Raw genomic sequence first — 21618 nt, 5'->3', positions numbered from 1 at the left:
AAACGCAGCGTTTCATTGGAAATTAATGTCATTCTGGGTTACCAAAATGCAATGGAGCTGTTGGTGTGATCGAAGCATTAGAAATCCTGCTACGACCTCCGACGAACCATCAAACAGGCAAAGAGTCGATATAGGACTAAGATAGTAAAATTTGTTAAATTCTGACACTCGTCAAATTTGTCAGGGCTTGCAAACTATCACGGATTACAAAGGGAAACCCAGCCCTGTGCTGCCCAGTGACGCAACCCTACCAGATGAGCTAAATGGCTTCTATGCTCGATTTGAGACAAGCAACACTGAACCATGCATGAGCACCAGCTGTTCCGGACGACTGTGTGAGCTCGCTCTCCATAGCCGATGTGAGTAAGACCTTTCAACATTCACAAGGCTGCGGGCCAAGATAGATTACCAGGACGTGTACAAAAAGTGTCTTCACTGACATTTTTAACCTCTCCCTGACCCAGTCTGTAATACCTACGTTTCAAGCAGATCACCATAGTCCCTTTGCCCAAGAACACCAAGGTAACCTGCCTAATTGACTATCGCCCTATAGCGCTCACATCGGTAGCCATGATATGCTTCGAAAGGCTGATCATGGCTCCTATCAACACCATCATCCTAGACATACTGGACCCACTCCGATTTGCATGCCACCCAATCAGATTCCCAATCTCTACTGCACTCCACGCTGCCCTCTCCCACCTGGATAAGAGGAACACCTATGTGAGAACGTTGTTCATTGACTACAGCTCAGCATTCAACACCATAGTGTCCTCCAAGCTCATAACTAAGCTCAGGCCCCTGGGACTGAACAGCCCTCTGCAACTGGATCCTGAACTTCCTAACGGGCTGCCCCCAGGTGGTGAGAGTAGGCAACAACACATCCGCCACGCTGACCCTCAACACGAGGCCCCCCTCAGGTGTGCGTGCTTAGTCCCCTCCTGTACACCCTGTTCACCCACGACTGCGTGACAGCCCGCTTGGAGTTAGCCAAAAGGCACTTAAAGACGCTCAGACCATGAGAAACAAGATTCTCTGGTCTGATGAAACCAAGATTGGCATGAATGCGAAGTGTCATGTCTGGAGGAAACCTGGCACAATCCCCACAGTGAAGCATGTTGGTGGCAGAATCATGCTGTAGGGATGCTTTTCAGGGGCAGGGACTGGGAGACTAGTCAGGATTGAGGGAAAGATGAATAGAGCAAAGTACAGAGAGATCCTTGATGAAAACCTGCTTCAGAGACCTCAGACTAGGGTGAAGGTTCACCTTCCAACATGTCAACGACCCTAAGCACACAGCCAAGACAACACAAGAGTGGCTTCAGGACAAGTCTCTGAATATCCTTAAGTGGCCCAGCCAGAGCCCAAACTTGAACTCGATCAAACATCTCTGGAGAGACCTACAAATAACTGTGCAGCAACGCACCCCATCCAACCAGACAGAGCTTGAGAGGATCTGCAGAGAAGAATGGGAGAAACTCCCCAAATTCAGGGTGTGCCTAGCTTGTAATGTCATTACAGGCTCGAGGCTGTAATCGCTCACAAAGGTGCTTCAACAAAGTGAGTAAAGTGTTTTAAGTAAAATATATTTTTTGCATTGTCATTGCCGGGTATTGTGTGTAGATTGATGAGGGGGAAAAAAATATTTTATCAATTTTAGAGTAAGGCTGTAACCTAAAGAAAATCTGGAAAAAAGTCAAGGGGTCTGAATAATTTCCGAAGGCAATGTGTGTGTGTGTGTGTGTGTGTGGAGATGAATGCATAACTGTGTGCGTGAGTGAGTGCATGTGTGCTTAAGTGCAGAGAGTCAGTGCAGATCGTCAGTCCAGTTTAAATGTTCAGCAGTCTGATTGCTGTCTGAGCCTGTTCGTATCAGACCTCATGCCACTTACGGATATTCAGAGACTTGTCCTGTACATTTTGATGAATCATGGTGAAGCCCCAAAATTGCCATCCCTGGAAGCCTGTGTTTCAGACATAAGGAAGTGGATGGCGGGCAAATTTTCTACTTTTAAACTCGGACAAAACAGAGATGCTTGTTCTAGATCCCAAGAAACAAGAGAGATATTCTGTTGAATCTGACAATTAATCTTGATGGTTGGTTGTACAGTTGTCTCAAATAAAACTGTGAAGAACCTCGGCGTTACTCATATCAAGACTGTTTCAATGACAGCTTTTTCCATCTACGTAACATTGCAAAAAATCTGAAACTTTGTCCAAAAATGATTTAGAAAAATTCATCCATGCTTTTGTCACTTTTAGGTTAGACTACTGCAACGCTCTACTTTCCGGCTACCCGGATAAAGCACTAAATACATTTCAGTTAGTGCTAAACACGGCTGCTAGAATCTTGACTAGAACCAGAAAATGTTTGCATATTACTCCAGTGCTAGCCTCTCCACACTGGCTTCCTGTTAAGGCAAGGGCTGATTTCAAGGTTTTACTGCTAACCTACAAAGCATTACATGGGCTTGCTCCTACCTATCTTTCCGATTTGGTCCTGCCGTACATACCTACACGTATGCTACGGTCACAAGACGCAGGCCTCCTTACTGTTCCTAGAATTTCTAAGCAAACAGCTGGAGGCAGGGCTTTCTCCTATAGAGCTTCATTTTTTATATCCATGTGAGAGACGCAGACTCGGTCTCAACCTTTAAGTATTTACTGAAGACTCATCTCTTCAGTAGGTCCTATGATTGAGTGTAGTCTGGCCCAGGAGTGTGAAGGTGAACGGAAAGGCTCTGGAGCAACGAACCGCCCTTGCTGTCTCTGCCTGCCCGGTTCCCCTCTCTCCACTGGGATTCTCTGCCTCAAACCCTATTACAGGGGCTGAGACACTGGCTTAATGGTGCTTTTCCATGCCGTCCCTAGGAGGGGTTGAGTCACTGACGTGATCTTCCTGTCCGGGTTGGCGCCCCCCCTTGGGTTGTGCCGTGGCGGAGATCTTTGTGGGATATACTCGGCCTTGTCTCAAGATGGTAAGTTGGTGGTCTAAGATATCCCTCTACTTGTGTGGGGGCTGTGTCTCCCGACCCCTCCTGTCTCAGCCTCCAGTATTTATGCTGTTTATGCTATAACAACAACAGAGTTACACATGGAATAAAACAAACATACAGTCAATAACACAATAGGAAAAAAAGTATATATACAGTGTGTACAAATGAGGTAAGATAAGGGAGGTAAGGCAATAAATAGGCCATAGTGGCAAAATAATTACAATTTAGCATTTAAAACACTGGCGTGAAAGATGTGCAGAAGATGAATGTGCAAGTAGAGATACTGGGGTGCAAAGGAGCAAAATAAATAAATAACAGTGTGGGGATGAGGTAGTTGGATGGGCTATTTACAGATGGGCTATTTAAAGATGGGCTGTGTAAAGATCTGTGAGCTGCTCTGACAGCTGGTGTTTAAAGTTAGTGAGGAGATATAAGTCTCCAGCTTCAGTGATTTTTGCAATTCGTTCCAGTCATTGGCAGCAGAGAACTGGAAGGAAAGGCAGCCAAAGGAGGAATTGGCTTTGGGGGTGACCATTGAAATATACAGTGGGGCAAAAAAGTATTTAGTCAGCCACCAATTGTGCAAGTTCTCCCACTTAAAAAGATGAGAGAGGCCTGTAATTTTCATCATAGGTACACTTCAACTATGACAGACAAAATGAGGAAAAAAAATCCAGAAAATCAAATTGTAGGATTTCTAATGAATTTATTTGCATATTATGGTGGAAAATAAGTATTTGGTCAATAACAAAAGTTTATCTCAATACTTTGTTATATACCCTTTGTTGGCAATGACAGAGGTCAAACGTCTTCTGTTAGTCTTCACAAGGTTTTCACACACTGTTGCTGGTATTTTGGCACATTCCTCCATGCAGATCTCCTCTAGAGCAGTGATGTTTTGGGGCTGTTGCTGGGCAACACAGACTTTCAACTCCCTCCAAAGATTTTCTATGGGGTTGAGATCTGGAGACTGGCTAGGCCACTCCAGGACCTTGAAATGCTTCTTACAAAGCCACTCCTTTGTTGCCCGGGCGGTGTGTTTAGGATCATTGTCATGCTGAAAGACCCAGCCACGTTTCATCTTCAATGCCCTTGCTGATGGAAGGAGGTTTTCACTCAAAATCTCACGATACATGGCCCCATTCATTCTTTCCTTTACACGGATCAGTCGTCCTGGTCACTTTGCAGAAAAACAGCCCCAAAGCATGATGTTTCCACCCCCATGCTTCACAGTAGGTATGGTGTTCTTTGGATGCAACTCAGCATTCTTTGTCCTCCAAACACGATGAGTTGAGTTTTTACCAAAAAGTTATATTTTGGTTTCATCTGATCATATGACATTCTCCCAATTTTCTTCTGGATCATCCAAATGCTCTCTAGCAAACTTCAGACGGGCCTGGACATATACTGGCTTAAGCAGGGGGACACGTCTGACACTGCAGGATTTGAGTCCCTGGCGGCGTAGTGCGTTACTGATGGTAGGCTTTGTTACTTTGGTCCCAGCTCTCTGCAGGTCATTCACTAGGTCCCCCCGTGCGGTTCTGGAATTTTTGTGATCATTTTGACCCCACGGGGTGAGATCTTGTGTGATTATCAGTGATCTTGTATGCCTTCCATTTCCTAATAATTGCTCCCACAGTTGATTTCTTCAAACCAAGCTGCTTACCTATTGCAGATTCAGTCTTCCCAGCCTGGTGCAGGTCTACAATTTTGTTTCTGGTGTCCTTTGACAGCTCTTTGGTCTTGGCCATAGTGGAGTTTGGAGTGTGACTGTTTGAGGTTGTGGACAGGTGTCTTTTATACTGATAACAAGTTCAAACAGGTGCCATTAATACAGATGAGTGGAGGACAGAGGAGCCTCTTAAAGAAGAAGTTACAAGTCTGTGAAAGCCAGAAATCTTGCTTGTTTGTAGGTGACCAAATACTTATTTTCCACCATAATTTGCAAATAAATTCATAAAAATGTACCTATGATGAAAATTACAGGCCTCTCTCATCTTTTTAAGTGGGAGAACTTGCACAATTGGTGGCTGACTAAATAATTTTTTGCCCCCACTGTACCTGCTGGAGCACGTGCTACGGGTGGGTGCTGCTATGGTGACCAGTGAGCTGAGATAAGGCGGGGCTTTACCTAGCAAAGACTTATAGATGACCTGGAGCCAGTGGGTTTGGCAACAAATATGAAGCCAACGAGAGCATACAGGTCGCAGTGGTGGGTAGTATATGGGGCTATACTAAACTGAGCTATACTAAACTAGAATAAACTATTGGTTCATAATTAACTATACTGAAAGACTGTACTGACCTATAATGAGCTATACTAACCTAGAATAAACTACTGGTTTTTAATGAACTAGACAGTACCGGTCTATAATGAACTAGACTGTACTGGTCTATAATGAGCCATACTAAACTATTGACCTATGAGCTACACTGAACTAGAGTGTACCGGTCTATATAGAGCTATACTGAACCGGTCTATATAGAGCTATACTCAACTGGTCTATAATGAGCTATACTATACACTGTACTAGACTATACTGGGCTATACACTGACTAGACTGTACTGGGCTATACACTGGACTGGGCTATACAGTGGACTAGACTGTACTGGGCTATACTGGCCCACACCGGGGTGTACTGGACTATACTGGTTAATGGTGTCAGAGCGCTGGTGTGATGTGGTGTGGTTGAGATCAGATCAGTGCACTCCCTCCCTACTGCTCAACAGATCTGAGTTGTCTCCTCTCACCGCTGGCAGCGTGGCTCAGGCCTAACACAAGACAAATGTTTTCCTAAAGCTGCCTGGCGTTGAATCAGCTTTATTCATTCTACTGCCGCTTTCTCCCTCTTCTCTTTCCCTGTGGAGCAACTACTTGGACGACGACTTCAAACTCTCTTTCTTTGTTAGGTTTCTATACAGCTGGGTCCCATTGTGGTGTGATGAAAGTTTGTGTGTGTCTGAGTTTGATTCTGCCCACGTCTCTAACCAGAGCGACAAACTATTGGCGTTAACTAGATAAACATTAAACGCACCAGCCATCTTCTACTTGGCACCGATGTAATCATGGCGTTATCCCACAACTAGGTTTATTTATTTATTTTTGACAAATGTACAGGCTGGGTGGTAGTCAAGTGGTTAAGAGCGTTGGGCCAGTAACTGAAAGGTTGCTGGTTCGAAACCCCGAGCTGACTAGGTGAAATCTATCTACGTGCCATTGAGCAAGTCACTTAACCATAATTGCTCCTGTAAGTCTCTCTGGATAAGAGCGTCTGCTAAATGACTAAAATGTCCAATGTAGTAAAGTATACGTGTGTTTTCTATTGACAGCAGTGGAGAGTGAAGCTGGTAACGACTGTTTAAATGTACTACTAGCAGTCGCTGATCTACTGTTCATGTGCTTGACGGTAATAAACTTACGGTAACAAAGAAAGTTTAAGACTGAATTCAATATCTCCTAAAATATAAATGCACAATTAAAAAAATCAGAATATAACAGATCAAAAGGCTAAAGACTGCTCAATGGTGAAATACAAGCAAAGAAAGGCAACTTGTTCTCAATGTAGGCTATTGAGAGCTGTGAGAGAGATCTATTTTTCATATTAAGTCTTGTTGCCTCAAACTATGAATAAAACTATTTACAGTATTTGATCTAATAATCAAAACTTTTTGATCAAAACAGTGTGTCATGATGTTGGCCTGGGGGGTAGGTTTATGACAGTCATAAATACCTCTTCCCCCCTTTTTCCTCTCTCTATCCTACTGAGGTTACATTTACAAAACCCTTGGTTAACATAGAGATTCTGGGAACATCAGAAGGTGGGGGGAAATGAACTATATTCTGGTAATCCGACCAATGGAACATATGCGGTGGTACTTCAGTGGCCCACCCCTGTGAAGGGACATGGGCTATAAAACTTTTCAAACACGCCCTCCTCTCCCTTCCTATATAAGCCCTTGACGACAATATAACCTCCTGTTCCGAGGATGTAGGACGACGGTCCAATGTCAGAATGGTTCAGATAATAACTACAGAACGAAGCCAACATCAGCGTGAGCTTTGGTTGCGAATGGTATGAACCTTGAACTCTTATTCACTACAGAAGTGATACTCCTAGCCGTTGAGTTAGCAACAGCAGATGCAACGAGGGTAAGGAAGGAACAGACAGAGTGTCCCGTCTATCACCCAACGACGTTACTACAACGTATCCAATTGACAACCAGAGACATTCTTCAAAGGACTCGGTTTGGCAACACGGCCTTCCATCTACCACCAACCTACCGAAGCACAGCTCAGAGTAAATATTTATTGCATTTTCCTTTTCCAAATGGGCGGTAATTTAGAATGCATAAGATACTGTAGTTACGATAGCACAGCTTCTCCCTATGTCCCTCAGTCTTCCCGCTCTTTCACTCAAACATTTTTTTTGTGTAACAAGCTGTCATATCTGTTCCGCCCGCTAGGGACATTTTCCTTTATGACGTAATTTGTAATCAAGTTATGATTTAATTATGTGTATGTGTAATTCTGTGTGATTAGTTAGGTATTTAGTAAATAAATAATTAAACCCAATTTTGTATTGCTGATTCAAATTGTTAGCCAGGGTTCGTGCAGACATTTACAACTTTCAGATGAGACTGAATTAAGAGGACGATTAATATTGACTGCTATTAATGTAAAATATTACTAGGTCTTTAAGAGTTTATTCGGAGGATAGCATTTCTACTACTACCACTCAAATATCACCTCAGTGTTTCAATATTCATGAGCCAGAAATCACATTGATGATGTGAGCGAATACATGCGTATGTTTGGTATAAGATCTTATAATTGAATTATTCTATAATCCTATAATACTAGCAGGGGATCAAAGCACTGTGGCTGAGTCTTTGAAGCTGAGAAATCAAATTAAATGAATGGGTCTGGAGGGAGACTGTTGCATCGAGGAGTGTGAGGAGGATTGTAATGAAATAATATGCTGGCTGCTAATCCAACTGTAATCTAGCCCTCTGGATTCTAATAACTAGCTGGTTGATAAACTTAAATCAGGTTAGTTACAACTGGGGTTGGAGCAAAAACCTACAGGGAAGCTCTCCAGGAAAAGGGTTGGCGTGTCTTGATGTAGGGAATAGGGTGCCATTTGCTATGTGAACGATATTAAAAAGCAGCTGGAGGCATGAATGATTAGGAGGATGTTTTGTGGCCGATGGAGGAAACTCAGCAGTATTTCAGTGGGCACGGTGATGAGCCATACGGTCAGATAGGACGAGAGCAGGCCCGCCCACCCACCACAAGAAGAGGCAAAGTCAGGGTCATCTCCATGTCAGTCAAACTCCAAGGACTATTCAGAACCAGGATATGGGCTATTCATAACCAGGATATGGGCTATGAGATATCTATCTATCTATCTATATATACACACACATACATATATACATATATATATATACACACACACACACACATTCACAGTTGAAGTCGGAAGTCATAAAAAAAAAAACTTGTTTTTCAACCACTCCACAAATTTCTTGTTAACAAACTATAGTTTTGGCAAGTCGGTTAGGACATCTACTTTGTGCATGACACAAGTCATTTTCCCAACAATTGTTTACAGACAGATTATTTCACATATAATTCACTCTATCACAATTCCAGTGGGTCAGAGGTTTACATACACTAAGTTGACTGTGCCTTCAAACAGCTTGGAAAATTCCAGAAAATGATGTCATGGCTTTAGAAGCTTCTGATAGGCTAATTGACATAATTTCAGTCAATTGGAGGTGTACCTTTGGATGTATTTCAAGGCCTACCTTCAAACTCAGTGCCTCTTTGCTTGACATCAAAATCAAAAGAAATCAGCCAAGACCTCCACAAGTCTGGTTCATCCTTGGGAGCAATTTCCAAATGCATGAAGGTTCATCTGTACAAACAATAGTGCGCAAGTATAAACACCACAGGACCACGCATACCGCTCAGGAAGGAGACGGGTTCTGTCTCCTAGAGATGAACGTACTTTGGTGCGAAAAGTGCAAATCAATCCCTGAACAACAGCAAAGGACCTTGTGAAGATGCTGGAGGAAACAGGTACAAAAATATCTATATCCACAGTAAAAAGAGCCCTATATCGACATAACCTGAAAGGCCGCTCAGCAAGGAAGCAACTGCTCCAAAACCGCAATAAAAAAGCCAGACTATGGTTTGCAACTGCACATGGGGACAAAGATCGTACATTTTGGAGAAATGTCCTCTGGTCTGATGAAACAAAAATAGAACTGTTTGGCCATAATGACAATCGTTATGTTTGGAGGAAAAAGGGGGAGGCTTGCAAGCCGAAGAACACCATCCAAACCGTGAAGCACAGGGTGGCAGCATCATGTTGTGGGAGAGCTTTGATGCAGGAGGGACTGGTGCACTTCACAAAATAGATGGCATCATGAGGAAGGGAAATTATGTGGATATACTGAAGCAACAACTCAAGACATCAGTCAGGAAGTTAAAGCTTGGTCACAAATGGGTCTTCCAGGTGGACAATGACCTCAAGCATACTTCCAAAGTTGTGGCAAAATGGCTTAAGGACAACAAAGTCAAGGTATTGGAGTGGCCATCACAAAGCCCTGACCTCAATCTTATAGACAATTTGCGGGCAGAACTGAAAACGCGTGTGCGAGCAAGAAGGCCTACAAACCTGACTCAGTTACACCAGCTCTGTCAGGAAGAATGGGCCTTTCTCGCTCTCCCCCCCCCCCCCCCCCCCCAACATTTGACCCGAGTTAAACAATTTAAAGGCAATGCTACTACATACTAATTGAGTGTATGTAAACTTCTGACCCACTGGGAATGTGATGAAAGAAATAAAAGCTGAAATAAATCAATCACTCTACTATTATTCTGACATTTCACATTCTTAAAATAAAGTGGTGATCCTAACTGACCTAAAACAGGGAATTTTCACTAGGATTAAATGTCAGGAATTGTGAAAACTGAGTTTAAATGTATTTGGCTAAGGTGTATGTAAACAACCTCCAATTGACTCAAATGATGTCAATTAGCCTATCAGAAGCTTCTAAAGCCATGACATCATTTTCTGCAATTTTCCAAGAATTGGAGGCCTTGGTGGTGTCTTGGGGTCCACATCCACAGGCTCTTTGGAAGGGTTGCCAGAAGAAAGCCCTTTCTGACCTCAAGACACAGACGCAAGCGCTTGGAGTTTGCCAAACATCATTTAAATGTGCTCTGGTCAGATGAGACCAAAATTGAACGTTTTGGTCAGATACAGCATCGGCATGTTTGGCGTCGAAACAGAGATGCATTCAAGGAGAGGCACCTCATACTCATGATGAAATATGGAGGGGGGTCAGTGATGTTTTGGGTCTGTTAAATTCCAGAGGTCCAGGGGCACTCGTTAAGATTGATGGCATAATGAATTCTACCAAGTATCATGCAATTGTGGCTGACAAACTGGTTGCCTCTGCCAGAAGGCAGGGACTTGGCCGTAGGTGGACTTTCCAACAAGACAATGACCCGAAACATACCTCAAGATCCAAACAGAAATGGTTCTGTGACAACAAAATCAATGTTCTGCCATGACCATCTCAGTCGCTGGACCTCAATCCAATCGAAAACCTGTGGGCTGATTGCAAGAGGGCAGTTGATAAGCGCAAACCCAAGAATGTGAAGGATCTTGAAAGGATCTGCATAGAGGAATGGTCCAAAATCCCTCCAAATGTGTTCCTTAACCTTGTCAAACATTACAGGAAAAGACTCCATGCTGTTATTCTTGCCAGAGGTGGTTGCACTAAGTACTAAATGAGGAGTGCCAATAATTATGAAACCTTGATTTTGGTTAAATGTATTTTGTATTAAATAATTGAATAATTTTGGTTGGTTCCATTGAAACATTAATAAAGTACAGTATTTCTCACGTTGGTGTTTTGAGTTTCTCTCTATAATTGTATTGTTTATATTTTTTTAAGTATTATTTGTGCATTGCCAGTAATTTTGGAGCCCACTGTATATATTTATCACAATAAATAGGGCACGATATAAATCAAAGAGGAATCAGAGAGGCAGTTTTCCGCTCGTTGATCTCTGAAATGGCATCGACATAAAGGGAAACGTTCTCAGAACATAAAAGCTCACTTACGGTCAAATCATATCAGCAATGGGTGTGGTGTGTGGACTATAATGTCATAGTTAAACAGTGATGGAGGTCTTCATTTCCTGAATCAGTTTTCTCTAACAGCTGGAAGGAAACAGAGGAGAGAGCTCCGCACAATGGCTCTACAGCACGCTACTTTCCCTTTGTGTGTGTGTGTGTGTGTGTGTGTGTGTGATGTAGTGATTTCTACCCGGGTGGTATAGGTCTGATTCTTGTTTAGGGGAGATATCTTTGAGTGGGTCTCTCACACACAGAGCTTGCTTTGTCATGTGGTCGTGCTATGTGTGTCTCGTCATGAGGTGGGGATTATTAGTCTCTGATATCAGATGCAGGCAAGCTGGTGTGTGTCCTTTCCCCTCTCCAGCGAACTCTTCCACCCGTCAGAGAATAAGGAGGCTCTAATCAGGACCACAGCCTGTGTGTGTGTGTGTGTGTGTGTGTGTGTGTGTGTGTGTGTGTGTGTGTGTGTGTGTGCGTGCGCGCGACCACAGTCTGGCTGAGTTTACACACTGACGTTTCAACGGTTTCTTCCCCTCGCCCACACTCAACTACCAGGAGAGGACATGATGGTTCCCACATGGCCAACTCTGTGTGTGTCCTGTGTGTTGTGTTGTGTGTGTGTTTTTCCACATGGATAACTGTTCTATTATAATCAGTTACTTGGCTAGATTTTCTATACACTAAACAGTATTACTCACAATACTACAATGCAGGATCCTTTATTTTCACCATATCCAAGAAAATAGTGTCCATCATAGAATTAAGCAATAAGGCACGAGGGGGTGTGGTATATGGCCAATGTACCATGGCTAAGGGCTGTTCTTAAGCACGACGCAACGCGGAGTGCCTGGATACAGCCCTTAGCCATGGGGGTATCTGCCATATATCACAAACCCCTGAGATGCCTTATTGCTATTATAAACTGGTTACCAATGTAATTAGAGCAGTAAAAATAAAATGTTGTCATACTGTCTGATATACCACGGCAGTCAGCCAAATCAGCATTCAGGGATGGAACCGCCCAGTTTACAATTACATATAAAACACTAGAATGGACATTGGTATGATAGAAAATGGTCCATCTTGGTCAGGAAAAGCCGATCAGACATTAAGATGCATAACAAAACAATGCATTTGTAGAAACATTATTGAATTGTCAGATCTCGATAGCGTCCATTATCTAAGCAGATTAAACTGGATGATAATGCATAGTCCAATATCCCTATTACCTATATAGTGCACTGCTTTGACCAGAGCTCTATGGGCCCAGTCAAAAGCAATGCAGAAAACAAGAGATCGGGTACTATTTGGGACTCATGGTGGCTCTTCATCAGACAAAATAAATCTCCCATTGCTCTTTATAGGCTTGTAATGACCGGCAACATGATGATAGCTTCATACTAGCAGCAATCAGCGGAGCCTTAGGGTAGCGTACCGAAAAGGTACCCTATTCCCAACATAGTGCACTACTCTTCACCAATGGTGGCCAACGGTAGTGTACTAAACTCAGTAACAAACAAACAACTTTTCAGGACCCTGTCTTTCCTGTCTTGATGATGAACTGGATGTGTAGTCTGCTAATGACAGGACCACTACATGATGAACTGGATGTGTAGTCTGCTGATGACAGGACCACTACATGATGAACTGGATGTGTAGTCTGGTGATGACAGGACCACTACATGATGAACGGGATGTGTAGTCTGGTGATGACAGGCCTACTACATGATGAACTGGATGTGTAGTCTGGTGATGACAGGACAACTACATGATGAACTGGATGTGTAGTCTGGTGCTGACAGGACTTCTACATGATGAACTGGATGTGTAGTCTGGTGCTGACAGGACTTCTACATGATGAACTGGATGTGTAGTCTGGTGCTGACAGGACTACTACATGATGAACTGGATGTGTAGTCTGGTGCTGATAGGACCACTACATGATGAACTGGATGTGTAGTCTGGTGCTGACAGGACCACTACATGATGAACTGAATGTGTAGTCTGGTGCTGACAGGACATCTACATGATGAACTGGATGTGTAGTCTGGTGATGACAGGACCACTACATGATGAACTGGATGTGTAGTCTGGTGCTGACAGGACCACTACATGAAAAATCATCTTCTCCACGATAAGGGCATTAGACAGCTGCTGTACAGTCAATATGGCTAATGCACATCTATTTCATAATGTCCTAATGGTATAGGCAAGGCAAAAAGTTTCCATGTCAGTAATTGAATGTAGAGATCTGCAAAGTGATCACGTACGTACACACACACACACACACACACACACACACACACACACACACACACACACACACACACACACACACACACACACACACACACACACACACACACACACACACACACACACACACACACACACACACACACACACTTATCCAGTTCTGTTTTGGTGAAAAACTGAGGGATGGGCCTGGAGAAATGTAACCACTCAAATCAAATTCATAGACAGAGCTAAGGATGCAAGGACCGACCGTTAATAGTATTAAAATGATAGTTTCAACCATGTTGAGACTGTACAGTGTTTACATTCACATTGTTTACAAACATTGGAGTAAAATAAGCTTATATTTTGGGTTCTGATTGGGTACGACATGATCATGAGAAATGTACAAGTTATATTCTTCAAGAATCATTCATTTATCCGTTTAAAAAAATTTATGTAGCAACTAAGAATTCTAGCTTTAAAAGGTCCAATGCAGCTGTTTTTAATCTCAAATCATTTCTGGGTAACAATTAAGTACCTGACTGTGATTGTTTTCAATAACAATTGTCAAAAAAACAAACAAAAAAATAGCTTCTTAGCCAAGTGCAATTTCTCAAGCAAGAATTTTGCTAAGACTGTCTGGGTATGGTATGAGTGGGGAGGGTAAAACTGAAAACTTGCTCTTATTGGCAGAGAGGTTTGGATTAATTTATTGCATGGTGATGTCACCATGGAAGGCCAAAAATCCATCACACCAGAACAGACTGAAATCTTTTCAAACAGCGCTTACACTAACGCATTACCATATTTTCACAATATTATTCAGTGTGGAAATATATATATAAAACACAGGAAAATCACGTCTGACGGCACTGGGCCTTTCAAAGAACTCTGAAAGATGTAACTTTCACCTTTATTAGTACAGTAAAAAGAACATTGGATAACAAGTTAATATCCTATTATGCATGAACCTTTCAAAAGACCATTCACTTCAAGTAGGTGTAGGTGTTTTTGAGTACGTACCCAGTACGTTCCCTGATGGCACCTCTTCTAGTTCCTCCAGCTCTCTGCCCATCAGCAGGTAGAGGCTGTCCATGGTGCAGCAGGCCAGGTGAGGGACGGGAGGGAGACAGGCACTCACACTAGTACTGCCCTCTGGGAGCTGACAGACAGAGAGAGAGAGATAGAGCGAGAGAAACAGCGAGAGAACATTAGATCTCTAGAGCATCAGAGCCAATCATCCAGTACATTGGTTGTGTGATATTGGATTCTAAAAGCAATTGTTAGTTAGTAGTACTGCTACTGAAGCCAGGAGGGACGAGGCAACAATAATACAACGACTTGTCTGTCTCAAATGGCACCCTATTCCCTACAGTATATAGCGCACTACTGTTGCCCAGGCCACAGAGGAACACAGCCCTCATCATAGAAGTCAATGTTATCTTTAACCTTGGAATACACATCTTGAGATGGAAACAAACACGCAGAAAATGTATGATTGTTGCTCTTTGAACAAAGCACATTTGGTTTCATCTTCAGAACAGTTATTGTTTTGACTGGTGAATATTGCAAATTGAGCAGGAAATGTGTTTTGTGCCTTTGCAGAGTGTGTGTACGTGTGTGTCCACATGCCTGTGTGTGTGTGTGCCTGCCTGTAAGTGTGAACATCCTTACCATGCGCAGGCCTTGTGCAGGGTCGTACTTGGGCCCCATCACAAACACCTTCTGTCCTCTGCGGACCACCCCGCTGTAGACTCTGGCGAAGGCTACGAACGTCTCCTTCTCCTCCTCCTCCTCTGGTTTAGCCTTCAGAGGCAGGCCCTGCATCTGGCCTGAGACACCCTCACTACCTGCATGTCAGGGAAGACAATGAGACATATACTGGTATCAGTGGTATCATCATGAACATATTGGTTATTGGAAATGGCCAGAGCTTCCAAACCACTAGGGGAAAAGAGGCCAGGGGTTGGGGTTTTAGCAAGGTAAGAGTGTGCGTGTGTGTGTGTGTGTGTGTGTGTGTGTGTGTGAGAGAGAGACACTTGCCTATGGTGTTGTCTCCACCAGGAGTGGTTGCCGGTGTTGTACTTCCTGATTGGGCATTTCCCTCCCCACTTTCCGTCTGCTGAATGGCTGCCAGTCTCTCAGTGTGTCTCTGTCTGGCCAGCTCCCTGCGCTGGGCCATTTCCTCCTGGGTCAACGGCCTGTGTGCGCACACACACAAACACACCTGTTCAGTAGGTAGAAAATGTTTTGAAAATATTCCATTGCAAAACGTTTTGCTATTGTGTACCCTACTGAACACTGTCCATTGTTTGGGCCAATGAATACACATTCTATTAGACATGACACATCAAAACAGAAATGTAACAACCCACTAAACCAAGTCTTTCCAGCAGGGTAACATAGCCTAGCACCGCTCTGTTTGATTTGATTCATCCTTTATTTAACCAGAGAAGTCACACTGAAACTTTTAAATCTCTTTTTCCAAGTGATCCCTGGCCAAGAATCCATCATCCAGTGCCTTCAGAAAGTACTCAGACCCCTGGACTTTTTCCACATTTTGTTATATTACAGCCTTACTCTAAAATGGATTTAAAGATCCTCCCCCCCTCATCAAATCTACACAAATTACCTCATAATGATAAAGCGAAAAGGTTTGTACAAATATTTGCAAATGTTTAAAAAAATAAAAAGCAGAAATACCTTATTTACATAAGTATTCAGACCCTTTGCTATGAGACTCGAAATTGAGCTCAGTTGCATCCTGTTTCCACTGATCATCCTAGAGATGTTTCTACAACTTGGAGTCCACCTGTGGTAAATTCAATTGATTGGACATGATTTGGAAAGGCACGCACCTGTCTATATAAGGTCTCACAGTTGACAGTGCAAGTCAGAGCAAAAACCAGGCCATGAGGTCGAATGAATTGTCTGTCGAGCTCCGAGATAGGATTGTGTCGAGGCACAGAACTGGGGAAGGGTACACAAACATTTTTTACAGCATTGAAAGTCCCCAAGAACACAGTGGCCTCAATCATTCTTAAATAGAAGAAGTTTGAAATCACCAAGACTCTTCGCAGAGCTGGCCGCCTGGCTAAACTGAGCAATCGGGAGAGAAGGGCCTTGGTCAGGGAGGTGACCAAGAACCCGATAGTCACACTTACAGCACTCCAGAGTTCCTCTGTGGTGATGGAAGAACCTTCTAGAAGGACAACCATCTCTGCAGCACTCCACCAACCTTTATGGTACAGTGGCCAGACGGAAGCCATTCTTCAGTAAAAGACACGACAGCACGACTCTCAGACCATGACAAACAAGATTCTCTGGTCCAAGACTGAACTCTTTGGCCTGAATGCCAAGCATCACGTCTGGAGGAAACATGGCACCATCCCTACGGTGAAGCATGGTGGTGGCAGCATCATGCTGTGGGGATGTTTTTCAGGGGCAGGGACTGGGAGACTAGACAGGATCGAGGGAAAGATGAATAGAGCAAAGTACAGAGATCATTGATGCTAACATGCTCCAGATTGCTCAGGACCTCTGGGGCGAAGGTTCACCATCCAACAGGACAAGGACCCTAAGCACATAACCAAGACAACACAGGAGTGGCTTCAGGAGAATTCTCTGAATGTCCTTGAGTGACCCAGTCAGAGCCCGGACTTGAACCCTATCGAATATTTCTGGAGAGATCTGAAAATATCTGTGCAGCGACGCTCCCCATACAACCTGAGCTTGAGAGGATCTGCAGAGAAGAATGTGAGACACTCCCCAAATACAAGTGTGACAAGCTTGTTATCGCAGGTGCAGGGCAATACTTGTGCTTCCAGCTCCAACAGTGCAGCAATATCTTGCAATACACACAATCCCCAAAATTATAATAATAAAAAAAGAAAGAAATGAATGAATACCTATCAGCACGAGCAATTTTAGAGTCCGGAAAAAATACAATACCAGTCAAAAAGTTTGGACACACTTACTCATTTAAGGGATTTTCTTATTTTTACTATTTTCTACATTTCTACAGAATAATAGTGAAGACATCAAAACTATGAAATAACACATATGGAATCATGTAGTAAACAAAAAAGTGCTTGACAAATCAAAATATATTTTATATTTGAGATTCTTCAAAGTAGCCACCCTTTGCCTTGATGACAGCTTTGCATACTCTTGGCATTCTCTCAACCAGCTTATTGAGGTAGTCACCTGGAATGCATTTCAATTAACTGGTGTGCCTTGTTAAAAGTTAATTGGAATTGATTTCCTTCTTAATGCGTTTGAGGCAATCTGTTGTGTTGTGACAAGGTAGGGGTGGTATACAGAATATATCCTATTTGGTAAAAGACCAAGTCCATACCATGTCAAGAACAGCCCAAATAAGCAAAGAGAAATGACAGTACATCATTACTTTAAGACATGAAGGTCAGTCAATGCGAAAGTTTCAAGTGCAGTCGCAAAAACCATCAAGCGCTATGATGAAACTGGCTCTCATGAAGACCGCCACAGGAATGGAAGACCCAGAGTTACCTCTGCTGCAGAGGATAAGTTCATTCGAGTTACCATCCTCAGAAATTGCAGCCCAAATAAATGCTTCACCGAGTTCAAGTAACAGACACATCTCAACATCAACTGTTCAGAGGAGACTGCGTGAATCAGGCCTTCGTGGTCGAATTGCTGCAAATAAACCATTACTAAAGGACACCAATAAGAAGAAGAGACTTGGTTGGGCCAAGAAACACGAGCAATGGACATTAGACCAGTGAAAATCTGTCCTTTCGTCCAAATTGGAGATTTTTGATTCTAACCGCTGTGTCTTTGTGAGACGCAGAGTAGGTGAACGGATGATCTCCGCATGTGTGGTTCCCACCGTGAAGCATGGAGGAGGGGGTATCATGGTGTGGGGGTGCTTTGCTGATGACACTGTGTGATTTATTTAGAATTCAAGGCACACTTAACCAGCATGGCTACCACAGCATTCTGTAGCGATACGCTATCCCATCTGGTTTGCGCTTAGTGGGACTATCATTTGTTTTTCAACAGGACAATGACCCAACACACACCTCCAGGCTGTGTAAGGGCTATTTGACCAAGAAGGAGAGTGATGGAGATCTGCATCAGATAGTCTGGCCTCCACTATCACCCGACCTCAACCCAATTGAGATGGTTTGGGATGAGTTGGACCCCAAAGTGAAGGAAAAGCAGCCAAAAAGTGCTCAGCATATGTGGGAACTCCTTCAAGAATGTTGGAAAAACATTCCTCATGAAGCTGGTTGAGAGAATGCCAAGAATGTGATAAGCTGTCATCAAGGCAAAGTGTGGCTACTTTGAAGAATATATATTTTGATTTGTTGAACACTTTTTTAGTGACTTTATGATTCCATGTGTTATTTCATAGTTTTGATGACTTCACTATTATTCTACAATGTAGAAAATAGTAAAAAATAAAGAAAAACCCTTGAATGAATAGGTGTCCAAATTTTGGACTGGTACTGTGTGTCCGTCCACATGGTGTGTCCAGACAGCGTGTGAATGGTATGGGACCAGGGCTCTGGTCAAAAGTAGTGCACTAGGCAATAGAGTCCCATTTGGGATGCAACATGGAGTCAAGAGGTCAGGCTTGTACCTCATCCTAACAAGTCGCGTCATCGCATGATGGTTATTTGTGCTGCTAACTTCCCTCACTGAGAAACTATGTTCTAATTACCTACCGGCGATGGAAAATATGCAAAGGTTAAATTTGACCAATTATGACAACATAGGTGGTGTCTCTGGGCCAAGCTGGAAAAACGGAATAACAATTACTCTAAAATTGCTCTGGCCACCACAAACTCAAGGCACGTGGGTGTGTCGTTTGAAATGGCAAACTGCAGAGTCATTGCGGTGAGTGGTGTGTGTGTGTCTGTGTGTGTGTGTGAGAGAGAGCTTCAAAGTGACTACATTGATACAGCTGGAAGCCATGATTGACAGTAGTGTCCATCCACACAAGTTCAGCTCCCTGACGACCGACCGCTTAAATATCCCATAATTTAGGATCCATCCCAAATGGCACCTTATTCCCTATATAGTGCACTACTTTTGACCTGGGCCCACAGGGAATAGGGTGCCATTTAGGACATAAACAAACAATAAAACAAGCTCTGCTGATTCACAAAGACTATAGGGGGGGCCGGTTGATTACGTTTTGTATAAATTAGACAGAAACGGGCCTAAACGAATACAGGCTTGCCATGAAGACCGCAACATGGGAGAAATGGAACAATGTATTGTACTGAAGGACTACTTGTGGAATGCTGCTAACCACTGACTTCTGCTTTTAGTGTGAGGTGTGTCTCCTGCAATTTGTAACCCCACACACACACTATTTCGAACAACACACATACCTGCGTGCACTGCACACACGCTCATCCCCCTCATATTCCATTTCACCCGAGATTCACTTATTTCCTCCACGTTCAACAATTCCAACCCGTTGCATTCATAAGCGTACTGCGTAGCTACATTCTTTAACAAAGCGACCACAGCAGAGCTGCCGTGTTTTTCTTGATGAGGTCAAATCAGTCGCTCATGGGCAATAATGGGAAAGCCATGCGTTGTGGTCTCTGGCCTCCGTTGCAGTGGTTATAAAGTAATGGCTTCGCAAGCTTCTCAACGTTAAAGTAGGATTCTCTCGAAACCACAAGCCTTTTAAGTGTGTTATAAGCTGGTTGTGTGTGTGTGTGTGTGATATATATCTGTTTTAAATATGTGGAAAATGAGACGATATTGATACTAAAGCTGTTCGTGAAACCGTCTTCATCAGCATCATACCATACTGGAAGCTGGAACGCCTTCATCCATACTGGAACGTTTTGGATGGTTGGTGGAAGTCTGACTCTGCTTCTTAGTCTTTGCTGCACGTGCTATTGTGTTGCTGAGGTCAAAAAACGTTTGGGTCACATTTGTTTGAGAATTCTCACTTGATTAACTTATTCTGCTTTCGTCCCACTTGCAGGATTCTACAGGACTTGAAAACAGAACACATTGGTTTCACTCTTTTGTTCACTGATTAATTTGTTAACTCAACAGTCTTGTTGTTCCATGATGAAACTCTTTCCAAGTTCTGTTATACATGTTTTGCTATCTCTTATAAATAATTAAAACATACAGAACGACTGCTGCTTTGATAAAAAGAAACAGAACATCTAGGTTCCTCATACTGTTAATGAGAGAGGGATGTTTTAGTGTGTGGCTGTGTGCATGCCAGTGTGTGTATTCTGCCGAGCAACTGCCCAGAGCCATTAATAAAACCCACTGACATCACCAGCCAATCAGATGTGAGGACATTTAAAACACCAGGTCAAGACTGTTTGTGGAGAGAGAGAGACACAGACAGATGGAGAGAGAATCAGAAAGGAAGGGGCGAGAGAGGGAGAGAGAAAGAACTGGGTGTAGAGAGGTAGAAACAGAGAGGTTGCCCTCTCACTCCAACGAGCAGTCTCAGAACTACTACTGAGACCTAAATTGATGGTGGTTGCCATGGTAACAAAGCATAACCACAGCTGTGGAGGCACGTAGGAGTGTCGGCCAGGAACCCCCTGAAGCTGATTCAGAAAGAGAAACAGAGACAGAGAGACCACTGTGACTGACACAAAATCAAGGAAAGCTTTGACTATGTACAGACTCAGTGAACATAGCCTTGCTACTGAGAAAGGCCGCCATAGGCAGACATGGCTCTCAAGAAGACAGGCTATGTGCACACTGCCCATAAAATGAGGTGGAAACTGAGTTGCACTTCCTAACCTCCTGCCCAATGTATGCCCATATTAGAGAGACATATTTCCCTCAGATTACAGACCCACAAAGAATTAAAAAACAAATACAATTTTGATAAACTCCCATTTCTATTGGGTGAAATACCAGCGTGCCATCACAGCAGCAAGATTTGTGACCTGTTGCCACAAGAAAAGGGCAATCAGTGAAGAACAAACACCATTGTAAACACAACCCATATTTCTGTTTATTCATTTCCCTTGTGTACTATTTTCACATCGTTACAACACTGTACATTTCAGATGTCATATGTCTATTTTGGAACTTTGAGTGTACATTTTATATGGTTTATTTCACTTTTGTTTATTATCTATTTCATATGCTTTGGCAATGTTATCATGTTTCCCATGACAATAAAGCCCCTTCAGTTGAACCGAGAAGGGAAATAGACACATACTGTAGTATCTAAAACAGC

General features: G+C 43.1%; 1 protein-coding gene across 3 annotated transcripts in view; it reads right to left on the bottom strand.

Moving 5' to 3' along the window:
* The window catches only part of LOC139385059 (elongation factor like GTPase 1), a 103873-nt gene that overhangs the window by 62378 nt on the left and 19877 nt on the right, over positions 1–21618 (bottom strand). For all 3 annotated transcript variants that reach the window (XM_071130103.1, XM_071130106.1, XM_071130104.1), the window contains exons 13-15: positions 15438–15595; positions 15069–15244; positions 14418–14556 (exon numbers count right to left, since the gene is read on the bottom strand). In XM_071130103.1, the coding sequence (XP_070986204.1) occupies positions 14418–14556; positions 15069–15244; positions 15438–15595 (473 nt within the window). The remainder of the gene's footprint in view (positions 1–14417; positions 14557–15068; positions 15245–15437; positions 15596–21618) is intronic.

The sequence above is a fragment of the Oncorhynchus clarkii genome, chromosome 26, assembly GCF_045791955.1.
Source record: "Oncorhynchus clarkii lewisi isolate Uvic-CL-2024 chromosome 26, UVic_Ocla_1.0, whole genome shotgun sequence".
NCBI classification, from domain to species: domain Eukaryota; kingdom Metazoa; phylum Chordata; class Actinopteri; order Salmoniformes; family Salmonidae; genus Oncorhynchus; species Oncorhynchus clarkii.
Note: the sequence above shows the minus strand (reverse complement) of the source record. Positions and strands in the feature narration are given on the sequence as shown.